The following is a 13,364-nucleotide window of genomic DNA, read 5'->3' on the forward strand; positions in this document are numbered from 1 at the left end:
TGTTATGCCTTCCCCTAGGTCATAAGTCAGCAAACTTTTTCTATAAAACAGCAAGATATTAAATATTTTATGCTTTGTGGCCAAATACAATTATCTTTCTTTTTCTGTTGCATTTTCTTCTTCCTTTTCTTTTTTAATTTTATTATTTTTTATTATTTTTTAAGATTTTATTCATTTATTTGACAGAGAGAGCCAGAGCGAGAGAGGGAACACAGGCAGGGGGAGTGGGAGAGGGAGAATCAGACTTCCCAAGGAGCAGGGAGCCTGATGCAGGGCTCGATCCCAGGACCCTGGGATCATGACCTGAGCTGAAGGCAGAGGCTTAACGACTGAGCCACCTAGGCGCCCCAAAAACAAAATCTTTAAAAAAATGATTTTTACATTTAGGAAGAAAAATGTTTTGTTTTGTTTTGTTTTTTAAGATTTATTTATTTATTTATTTTAGCGCATGCACCCTTGGAGAAGCAGAGGGAGAGGGAGGAGAGAGATAGACTCCCCGCTGAGAGCTGAGTCCCACGCAGCCTCGATCCCACAATCCATGAGATCACAACTTGAGCAGAAATCAGGAGTCAGACACTTAACCAACTGAGCCACCCAGGTGCCCCAAGCCCTCAGTATTTCTTTCCTAAATTACTAGAAAAGCTTCAAAATCAGCATCCCTTCTTTGATCTTTGACAACGCCAATCTTCCCTCCACATTGCTGCAAGAATAAACTTTGTATATCACAAATGGAAATATTTCTCTTGCACTTCAGAATCAAATATACATTTCTTAGCATAGTATAGGGGGCTGTCTTCAAGAGCCCTTGCTTGTCTTTCCTTTTTACCTTTCTCTGGTGCATCCTCAGTCCCCACTAAAACCTTAATTCAAAACCTACCTGCTTCAGTCACTTCAACAAAGACTACTCACAAGTTATGGATTTGGGGTAATACAATTTTATAGGTTTAAAATTTTTAAATCACTGATATTTTGCTAATATGTGATTTCACTTAGTACCTTAATGCAAAGAAAAGGATCATAACATTACTCTCTCCACTGGACAGATTATGTGGGCAGGTCTAAAGAAGAGAAGAAATCTGGGGGCGCCTGGGTGGCTCAGTCGTTAAGCGTCTGCCTTCGGCTCAGGTCATGGTCCCAGGGTCCTGGGATCGAGCCCCGCATCGGGCTCCCTGCTCCGCGGGAAGCCTGCTTCTCCCTCTCCCACTCCCCCTGCTTGCGTTCCCTCTCTCGCTGTGTCTCTCTCTGTCAAATAAATAAATAAAATCTTTAAAATAAAAAAAGAAAGAAGAAAAGAAAAAAAATCTATAGAAATTCTATACTTTTCACTATTAACAATGAAATACCAATTGCTCCAAAAACACATATTTACAGAATAATATATGAAAATTCCATGCAAGGGGCGCCTTGGTGGCTCAGTCAGTTAAGCATCTGCCTTGGGCTCAGGTCGTGGTTTCAGGGCTCTGGGATCAAGCCCCATGTGGGGCTCCCTGCTCAGTGGGGAGTCTGCTACTCCATCTCCTTCTCCCTCTGTCGCTCCCTCTGCTTGTGCTCTCTTGCTCTCTCACTCTCTCTCTCTCAAATAAATAAATAAATAAAATCTACCAACAACAACAAAAAAAAATAGAAAAGTCCATGCAAGTCCAAATAATATCACACATTAACCTAGGAAAATCTCACTACTAAGATAAAACAACCAATAAAAGCAAGCAATATATGCAAAATGACTTCATGAAACTACTGAAGAGCACCAAATGCAGGCAGGCTTTAGAGACCAGAATGTTTGAGAGAGAACAGAATGCTTGAGAGAAGAACAATATACAAAGTGAGCTATAAATTTACTCCAGCTTCATCCCTGAACTTGTGGTACAGAAAAATAGAATCCAAGGAGAAAGCTAGGCTAAGGAGACAGAGGACAGAAACAGGAGCTTCCAAAATGTCTGAGACTTATAATGCATCATCTCAAAAAAGGGAGCTGAAAAGCAGCAGCTCAAAAACCTGCAGGGGCTCCTGGGTGGCTCAATTGGTTGAGCATCCAATCTTGGTTTTGGCTCAGGTCATGATCTCTGTTGTGGTGAGATCGAGTTCTGCGCCGGGCTCCCCACTGAGTGTGGAGTCTGCTTCAGATTCTTTCTCCCTCTCCCTCTACCCCTCCGTAATCTCGCACACACTCTCTCTCTCAAATAAATAAATAAAATATTTTCTAAAAAAAATGTAAATTAGGGCACCTGGGTGGCTCAGTTGGTTAAGCATCCAACTCTTGATTTCAGCTCAGGTCATTATCTCAGGGTCGTGAGATCGAGCCCTGTGATGGTTTTATTTATTTAAAAATAAATAAAATGTTAAAAAAGAATCAAATGGACAGTTTAGAAAAATTGCACAAAGAACAGGAGAAAGACAGGATTGAAATAGTGTAAACTTTTCACATTGTTTGGGGCGCCTGGGTGGCTCAGTTGTTAAGTGTCTGCCTTCGGCTCAGGTCATGATCCCGGGGTCTTGGGATTGAGCCCCGCATAGGGCTCCCTGCTCAGCGGGGAAGCCTGCTTCTCCCTTTCCCACTCCCCCTGCTTGTGTTCCCTCTCTCGCTGACTCTCTCTCTGTCAAATAGAAGTTTTCACAATGTTTGAGAAATGGAAGAAGTGCTAAGTTACCTATAATAAATCAAGAATATATAATTTCTGGGGCGCCTGGGTGTCTCTCAGTCAGTTAAGCATCTGCTTCAGCTCAGGTCATGATCCCAGAGTCCTGTGATTGAGCCCTGCATGGGGCTCCCTGCTCAGTGGGGAGCCTGCTTCTCCCTCTCCCGCTCCCCCTGCTTGTGCACACGCGCTCAAAAAAAAAAAAAAAAAAAGAATATATAATTTCTGGGGTGACGATTAAAAGAGTAATAAAAGAATGGATAACCAAAAGGTTAATATAGGGGAAAAGACAAACAAATGATCAACAGGTAAATGAAAAGGTGCTCAACATCACTAATCATCAGGGAAATTCAAATCAAAACTACAATGAGATAGCACCTCAATCCTGTTAGAATGGCTCTTATCAAAAAGACAAGTGATAACAAGTATCAGCAAGGGTGTGCAGAAAAGGGAAACCTTGTGCACTGCTTGGTGGGAATGTAAGTTGGTATAAACACAATGGAAAACAAAACGGAAGTTCCTCCAAAAATTAAAAATAGAACTACCATATGACCCAGCAATCCTACTTCTGTGTATGTATCCAAAAGAACTGAATTCAAGATCTTGAAGAGGTATCTACACCCCCAAATTCACTGCAGCATTATTCACAATAGCCAAGATACAGAAATAACCAGAAGTATCTGTCAAAGGATGAATGGATAAAAACGTGGTATACGCACACACACACACATAAATACAATGGAGTATTAATTCAGCCATGAGAAAGAACCACTTGCGACAACTTGGATGAAACTTGAGGGCATTATGCTAAGTGAAATAAGTGAGATAGAAACAGCAAATGCGGGGCATCTGCCTGGCTCAGTCAGATGAGCATGGGACTCTTGATCTCAGAGTCGTGAGTTCAAGCCCCACGCTGGGTGCATAGACTACTTAAATAAATAAACTTAAAAAGAAAAAGACAAATATTGTATATTATCACTTATATGTAGAATCTAAAGAAGCCGCACTCAAAGAAACAGAGTAGAATAGTGGTTACCAGGGGTTGGGAAGTGGGAAGAAATGGGGAGATACTAGTCAAAGGATATAAACTTCCAGTTATAAGATTAACAAATTCTGGGAATTTAATGTACAGCATGGTGATTACAGCTGAAAATACTGTATTATATACTTGAAAGTTGCTAAGAGAGTAGATCTTAAATGTTCTAACTACAAAAAGGAAATGATAATTATGTGACAGGAAGGATGTGTTAGCTAATGATATTATAGTGGTTATCATTTTGCAATATATAAGTGTATCAAACCGACACACTGTAACACCTTAAAATTACACAATATTATATATCAATCACATCACAATAACGGTGGAAAAAATTCTGGGGGGAAAAAAGACAAGAGAGATGAGAAACACTTTATATTTTTTAATTTTTTTAGGGGGGGGAGGGTCAGAGCAAGAGGGGAAAGAATCTTAATCAGACTCCATGCCCAGTGCAGGGCCCCCAGCAGGGCTCGATCTCACAACCTGAGATCATGACCTGAGCCAAAATCAAGAGTTGGACACTGAACCGACTGAGCCACCCAGGCGCCCCTAGGAAACACTTTAAATGTAAGGTTCCAGAAATTGTAAATGAAAGAAGATGGAAAAAGAAATACCAGGCAAGCATTTGCCAAAGAAAGATGTCTAATTAACATCAAAGTAGATTTTAAAACAAGAAATACTATAAAGACAGATAAAGACTGAAATTTTGTAATGATAATGGGACAATTCAACAAAAAGATACAATAATCTGAAATTTGTATATTCGTAATAACACAGCTTAGAAAGGCATAAAGTAAAACAAGAGAGAGCTAAAAGGAAAAACAGGTAAATACACAATCAGAAGAGATTTTAAATACATCTCTGAGTTGCTGACAGAACATGCACACCAAAAACAAACAAATGAAATCAGAAAGAATGCAAAAGATCTGAAGAATATAATCAATGTACGTTATGTACTTGACACGCATAGATCATTACACCCAACAAACTGCAGAATATATGTAATTTTCCAGTTCTGGGAGAACACATTCACAAAACACATAATATTGGTAAGTATCCAGGATATACAAAGAACCCATACAACTCAAAAAAGAAAAACAACCCAATTTTTAAAAAATGTGCAAAACAACTCAACAAATACTTCCCAAAGATATGTGAATGACCATTAAGTCTATGAAAACATACTCAATATCCAGTCATCAGGGAAATGTACATTAAAACCTTACTGAAATACTATTACACATCCACCAGAATGACTCAAATTAAAACGACTGTCAACACCTAATGTTGTAGAGAATATGAAGCAAACAGAATTCTCATACACTGTTGATGGGAGTGTAAAATTTTTACTCCTTAAAAAATGTCTGGCAATTGGTTATAAAGCTCAACATATACCTTCTCTATGATCCAACAATTCCATCCATACTTAAGAGAAATGAAAAACTGAGTCCCCAAAAAGATTTATAAATCAAAAGACTTGTAAGTCAAAAAAGGTTCTGAGATAAAGACATTATATACTAATAAAGGTTCAATACAGCAAGAAGATATAACAATTATAAACATTTACAATACCTAATAACAGATCATTAAAATATATGAAGTAAAAATTGACAGAATTGAAAAGAATTAACAGTTCTACAATAACAGCTGGAGACTTTAATACCCCACTCATAATAATGGAGAGAACAACCAGACAGAAGATAAGCAAGGAAACAGAGAACTCAACACAATAAACCAACTAGATTTAATATACATATACAGAACACTCTACCCAACAATATAATACATATTCTTCTCAAGGGTACATGGGACACTTTCCTAACGTATGTTAGGTCACAAATCAAGTCTCAATAAATTTAAAAAGACAGATATCATACAAAGAATCTTCTCTGATCTCAATGTGATAAAGTTAGAAATTAGTAACAAAAAAGGAAAACTAAGGGTGCCTGGGTGGCTCAGTCGGTGAAGCACCTGACTCTTGATTTCGGCTCAGGTCATGATCTCAGGGTTGTAAGACTGAGCCTCACGTCTCCCCCTCCCTCTGCCTCTCCCTCCCCACCTTCAAAAACAAAAAACCAAAAAACCAAAAAACCAGAAAACTGGAAATTCACAAAGTTGGGGAATTTAAACAACATACTTTTAAACAACAATGGATCAAAGAAGAAATCACAAGGGAAATTAGAAATACCTAGAATTGAATAAAGACAAAAATACAACATATCAAAACTTAAGGGGCCAAGTAAAAGAAATGCTCAGGAGGAAATGTGTAGCTATGAACACTTACATTAAAAAAAAAAAAAAAATTCTCAAATTAACAACTTAACTTTACAACTTAAGGAACTAGAAAAAGAACAACTAAACCCAAATTTAGCAGAAGGAAGGAAGTAATAAAGATTAAAGCAGAGATAAACAAAACAGAGAACAGAAAAATAATAGGGAAGATCTATGAAATCAAAAGTTGGTTCTTCAAAAAGATCAATAAAATTGACAAACCTTTAAGCTAGATGGCCTAAGGAAGAAAGATTACTAAAATCAGAAAGTAACAAGGGGACATTACTATTGATTCTACAGAAATAAAAAGGATTTTAAGAGAGTACTATGAACAACTATATGCCAACAAATTAGATGAAAAGGGTAAATTCTGAAAAATATAAAACCTACCAAGACTAAGCCATGAAGAAATAGAAAATCTGAATAGTATGACTTATAAGTAGATTAAATCAGTAATCAAAAATTTCCCAATAAAGCAAAGCCCTGGACCCAATGGGATCCTAAAATTCAACAACAAGAAAACACACAACCTGATTTAAAAATGGGCCTAACACCCTGACACCTTACCAAAGAAAAAATACAGATGGGAAATGAGCATATGTAAAGATGGTTCACATCATGTATTACAGGGAAATAGAAATTAAAACAATGAGATACTACTAGACACAATTAGAATGGCCAAAATGGAACACTGACAGTACCCTTTGGTACTGATGAGGATATGGAGCAACAAGAACTCTCATTCACTGCTGGTGGGAATGCAAAATGGTACAGTCCCTTTGTAAGATAGTTTGGTGGTTTCTTACAAAATTAAACATACTTTACCATGCAATCCAGCAATGGCACTCTTTGGCATTTACTCAAAGGAGGTGAAAACATATCCACACAAAAACCTGCACACAAAGGTTTTTTTCAAGGCAGTGAAATACTCTGTACGATGATGGGTACTTATCATACATTTGACTATACCCATAGAATGTACAATATCAAGAGTGAACCCTAATGTAAACTACAGTGATTATGTCAATGTAGGTTCGTCAGTTGTCTTCTGGTGAATACTGATAATGGGGGAGGCTATGCATGTGTGAAGGAAAGGACTATAGGAAATCTCTCTGTACCTTCCTTTCAATTTCGCTGTGAGCCTAACTAAAACTGCTCTAGAAAAATAAAGTCTTTTTTAAAAATGTTTTTAAATACCTCTACTTGAGATGCCTAGGTGGCTCAGTCTGTGTTGGGCTCCTTGCTCAGCTGGAAGTCCACTTCTCCCTCTCCTTCTGCCCCTACCCTCAGTTCGTGCTCTAACGATCTCTCTCTAATGAGCTCTCTCTATCTAAAAAATAAATAAAATCTTCTAAAAAAATAAAAAAATAAATCTCTACTTAATTTAAAATCCTCATCTCAATTTCCTTAAGATGAATCTGTTCAGGTTTATAAAGTATTGCAACTTCACTTCTCAAGAGGAAGTATATGTATAAATATATTGTTTTAAGTTTTTATTTATTTACTTAAGTAATCTCCACACCCAACGTGGGGCTTGAACTCAGGACTCCCACATCAAGAGTTGCATGCTCTTCCAATGGAACCAGCCATGCACCCCTATATATAAATCTTTTACTTGCTTACGGCAGTGTATTTTTAAACAATGAAAAAATTAACCTACTTTCTCCCATCAGTAAGTTTTATGCCAAAAGATGTCTTCTTTAACCTGTACAAGAAACTACCAAATAGATACACACCATAAAATATTTTCCGTAGGGGTGCCTGGGTGGCTCAGGCGGTTAAGCAACAGACTTGATTTTGGCTCAGGTCACGATCTCAGGGTTGTGAGATCAAGCCCTGCGTCGGGCTCCATGCTGAACATGGAGCCTGCTTAAGATTCTCTCTCCCCTTCTCCCTCTGCCTTTTCCCACTCATGCTCTGCTCTCTTTTGAAAAACAAACAAACAAACAAATCCCCAAAAAAGGCTCTTTAAATTAGTATCGCTTCTGGTTCTATTTTGTTTCTTCTCTTGGCCTACTTGGGCACTAATACCATATGGCTTTACTATTGTGTTGTATTTTTTTTTTTAATTTCTTTCATTAAATAAACGCTATACCCAACGTGGGGCTCAAACTCACAACCCTGAGACCAAGAGTTGCATGCTCCACTGACTGAACCAGCTGGGCACCTCTATTGTGTCATAGATTTTTAATAATTGATAATCCAAGGTTCCCTTCAATAGTCTCCTATTTAATATTCTTCATTATTTTCTAGGCTATTCACATTGCTTTATTCTCCTTTTCTTCTTTTTCCCTCCAAACTAGCAAACATATTCATTAAGAGGAAATATAATGATGTTCATTACAGTATTATTATTATTATTTTTTTTTTATTTATTTGCGAGAGAGAGAATGAGAGACAGAGAGCATGAGAGGGAGGAGGGTCAGAGGGAGAAGCAGACTCCCTGCTGAGCAAGGAGCCTGATGTGGGACTCGATCCCGGGACTCCAGGATCATGACCTAGGCCGAAGGCAGTCGCTTAACCAACTGAGCCACCCAGGCGCCCTACAGTATTATTTTTAATAGCAAAAAAAGGGAGGAGGGTTGAAAAACCTAAATATCTACTCATATGGAATGATAAAGTAAATTATGATATACTGAATGGATATATAAAATCTGATACACTAGTTGTTATACATGTACACTTATTAATATGAAAAATAAGCAGCACTGTAAAAATTTTAAAAAACAAATGATACCATTTTCATTTTAAAAATGAAACGGCAGGGGCGCCTGGGTGGCTCAGTGGTTAAGCGTCTGCCTTTGGCTCAGGTCATGATCCCAGGTGCTGGGATCGAGCCCCGCGTCGGGCACCCTGCTCCGCAGGGAGACTGCTTTTCTCTCTCCCACTCCCCCTGCTTGTGTTCCCTCTCTCGCTGTGTCTCTGTCTGTCAAATAAATAAATAAAATCTTTAAAATAAATAATAAAAATTAAATGGCAACTGAACAGTATATAAACACTACATGTTACAGATATATGTAGAATAATTAATTATCTCATTTTGCCCTGGACTATGAGGTTTCTAGGACATGGGACTTTCACCACTAAAACTGGGAGTCCGGGCTAAATTGAGATAACAGTCATCTTAGATATATGTACATTACTGAAAGGCTGAAAAGATGTAAATGAAATATTACCAGTGGCTATCTGAAGGGAAAACAACTATAAGTAATGGTTTCTGTATGCTTTTCATTTTTCAGTTAAAGGTGATATAATACATCCTTGTATGAACAAGCAAAGTTTACTAAGTGTCTTTTAATGAAAATCTCAAACTAGAATTATAGTTAAAATTCAAGAGAAAATGGACTTAGCTACACCAATAAAAAAGTAATGAGAGAGGAGCCAAATAACTAAAACCAGGAATGAGTGGGAACATTACAACCAACCTACAGAAATAAAAAGCGTTATATGAGAATACTATTTACAACTGTATACCAATAAATTAGATAACCTAGATGAAACAAATTCCTAGAACCCCCAAATAAAGTAACTTAAGAAAATAAAAAATAGCAACATACATTTAACAAGTAAGCACTTAAAAAGTAATCAAAAACAAAGTCCATAACCAGATGCCTTCCCTGTGAATTCTACCAAACAGTTAAAGAATTGTTCCCCAACTCTTCCAAAAAATAAAAGAGAACACTTCCTAACTCAATGAGGCCAGTATTAGCCTGATGCCAACACGAGACCAAGAAAATCACAAGAAAATTAGTGTCTCTTATGAATACAGATGTAAAAATCTTCAAAGTACTATCAAACCAAATCCAACAGCATTTTATATTATAAACATGAAAAAGTGGAATTTATCCCAGAAATGCAAGAGTGGTTCAATGTAACAGAATCAATAATGTAATATACTACATTAACAGAACAAAGGAGAAAAACCGTATGATCATCTTAATTGATATCAAAAAGGTATATAACAGAGTGCAACAACCTTTCATGGAAAAAAAACACTCAAAAAATTAGAAATAGAAGGAACTTCCTCACTATGATAAAGGGCATTTAGGAAAACCTCACAGCTAATATCATCCTCAATGATGAAAACTGAAAAAAGCTTTCTCCCTAAAATCAGGAACAAGCATGCTCACTTTCATCACTGCCATCAAAGTTCTAATTAGAGCAAACAAATAAGAAAAACAAATAAAAAGCATCCAAATTAGAGAGGAAGAAGTAAAACAATCTTTACTTATAAGTGACATGATCTTATATAGGGAATTCCAAAGTTTCCACATGAAAGATACTAGAGCTAATAAATTTAGCAAAATTGTAGGGTAAAAACCAACGCACATGAATCAGCTGTTTCTATATACCAGCAACGAATAATCTGAAGAGGGAATTAAAGTAATTCCATTTACAACAGCATCTAAAAGAATAACATACTGATGACTAAATTTAAGCAATGAATTAAAACACTTATACACTGAAACTATAAAACACTGCCGAACAAAATTAAAGAAGACCTAAATAAATGTTTAGAAGGGCATTTGTGTTCACAGATAATAAGACAATATTGGTAAGATGCCAATACTACCAAGCATGATCTACAGATTTAAACAATTCATAAGAAAATTCCAACTGCAGAAATGGAAAAGCCAATCCTCAAATTCATATGGAATTGCAAGGGACCCCAAATAGCCAATTCTTTAAAAAGAATAAAGTTATCCCTGATCTTATACTACAAAGCTACAGTAATCAAAACAGTATGATACTAGCATAAAGATGGATATGCAGACAAATGGAAAAGAACTGAGAGTTCAGAAATAAACCTATACAATATGACAATTGATTCCACAAAGATGTCAAGACAATTCAACGGGGAAAGAATAGTCTCTTTAATAGAGGGCACCGGAACAACTGGATTTCCACATACAAAAGAAGGTGGACCTTTACCTCACAACATATACAAAAATTAACTCAAAATGAATCAATGACCTATAAATAAGAGCTAAGACCATAAAACTCTTAGAAGAAAACATAAGGGTAAATCTTCATGACCTTGGATTTCACACTGGATTCTTAGACAAGACACCAAAAGTATAAGTAACAATGACAAAAAAAAGACCAACTGGACTTAATCCAAATTTAAAACTTTTGTACATCAAAGGACATCATCAAGAAAGTGAAAAGACGAACTACAGGATGGGAGAAAATATTTGCAAATCGTCTATCTGATAAGGATTTAATATTCAGAATACATAAAGAACCCTTACAACTCAACAAGGAGACAAACAATCCAAATTTTAAAATGGGCAAAGGAAAAAAAAAAAAAAATAAAAAAAAAAATAAAATAAAATAAAATGGGCAAAGGATTTGAATAGACATTTCTCCAAAGAAGATATACAAATGGCCAATAAGCACATGAAAAGATGCCCAACATTATTAGTCAATAGGGAAATACATATCAAAACATCAAGATACTACTTCAAGTAGGATAGCTATAATCAAAATAACAAAAAAATAACAGGCATGAGGATGTGGAGTAATTGGAACTCTGGTAAACTGCTGGTGGGAATGGAAACAGTGTAGCCTTTATGGTGCAGTCTGGCAGTTTCTCAAAAAGTTAAACAGAAAATTACCATATGATCTAGTATTTTCACTCCTACGTACACACCCAAATTTGAAAACAGTGACTCAAACATATTTGTACACGAATGTTCATTACAGCATTTATTCACAATAGCCAAAAGGTGGACATGATCTTGTGTCCATCAACAAATGAATGGATAAACAAACCATGGTATATTCATACAATGGGATATTATTCGGCTATAAAAAGGAATGAAGTACTGAAACATGCTACAACATGGCTGACCTGTAAAATGTTATGCTATACATTATGCTAAGGGATATAAGCTATACACAAAAGTACAAATATTGTATGATTCCATTCATATGAAATATCTAGAATAGGCAAATTCATAGAAAAAAGTAGATTAGAGGTTAGGTAGAGGGAGAAGGAGGAGTTGTTGCTTATACATACAGAGCTTCTGTTTGGGGTGATGAAAAAGTTTTGGAAATAATGGTAATGGTTGTACAACATTGTGAGCGTAATTAACACCACAAATTGTACACTTAAAAATGGTTAAAATGGCAAATCTGATGGTTCTTTTAGCACAACACACACACATATACACACAAGAGGAAAAGACTTTGGTACATAGCCTTCTGTCAAGTAATAATTCTAGATTTCCATAACACTAAAATGGACTGTGTATGAGATTTTACAGAAGTCGGTATTCTGTAATATTTAATTTTAAAGTAATACAAGTCATGAGACTCCTCAAACCACTATGCTAAAATGCTAAACCATATGTAAGTTAAAACAAAATAAAATTCTTTCCCATTTTTTCAATAATCCAAGAAGCTCCATAAATAAAACTACCTATTTTCATATTATACACACACATCTATGCAAGTGATTATAAATTGGACTATTGCCTATGTTTCTTTATATTATTGTTTTTTACCCTGCTGGGACTAGATATTGAGTAAATGCCAGTCACTGACATTAAGCCTTTAACACTTACAAAATACACTGCTCCAAAGCTTCCATGGCCAATTTCTCTGAGATCTGTGAAGAGCTTCTCTGGATCTTCTTTGAAGAAGAGCTCTGCAATTTCAGGGTCCTTCAGACTGCCCGCTCGGTTAGTTGATGGCATCCTGCTGGGCAATCAGTTCTCTGATTCTAATTTTATACTGCTATCCCAATCCTTGGTTCATCTGTATGAATGAAGCCACGTTGGCATAAACTATTGTAGAGAAATAAGAAAAGAAAAAAGTCAGGAAAAGCAAAAGCTGCTAAGAATAATTAGTATAAGATTATTTTCTGACAGCATATACAAAAATTATCTCAGGTCCAGATTTTCACTGAGAAGGAAATGTGGTCTACTAGTTCCTCAACCTGGCTCATCATCACAATCACCTGTGGTACTTTTAAGAAAACCCAGATTCTTAATATCCATAGTATATATGTATATACTACATATAGACTTTTAAAAATTAAACAAATCTTACGTCTTAGAAGTCTTTCTGTATCTGTACTTAAAGATTTACCTAATCCAGATGCAGTGCACCCTCAGAAGAGCTAACACATAAGCTATCAAAAATGTGCACAGCAACTTAAGACATACCAATACTATGTCTCTAACACCAGGAAGATTCCCATCTATTAATGATATTCAAATGTAAGAAAATATACAAAAGATTTAATTCAGTAAGTTGTTTCTTTTCCTTTCAGATACCATTTGCCAGCGTTTAATCAAATCTAATACAGACATTCCAAAGAAAACTACAATGGGAGAAAGTAATAAATTTCACACAGATAACTGTTTTCCCCATAAACCTGATTCACATTAAAATATGGCCTTTATCAAATCTGT

The 13,364-nt window shown here is 36.2% G+C and overlaps 1 protein-coding gene across 1 annotated transcript in view; it reads right to left on the reverse strand.

Annotated features, from left to right (window-relative positions):
- TAOK1 (TAO kinase 1) overlaps positions 1-13,364 on the reverse strand; it is a 157,368-nt gene that overhangs the window by 82,944 nt on the left and 61,060 nt on the right. The window contains exon 2 of the mRNA XM_021704581.2: positions 12,513-12,734. Coding sequence (XP_021560256.1) covers positions 12,513-12,644 — 132 coding nt within the window. The 5' untranslated portion in view covers positions 12,645-12,734. The remainder of the gene's footprint in view (positions 1-12,512; positions 12,735-13,364) is intronic.

The sequence above is a fragment of the Neomonachus schauinslandi genome, chromosome 15, assembly GCF_002201575.2.
Source record: "Neomonachus schauinslandi chromosome 15, ASM220157v2, whole genome shotgun sequence".
NCBI lineage: Eukaryota > Metazoa > Chordata > Mammalia > Carnivora > Phocidae > Neomonachus > Neomonachus schauinslandi.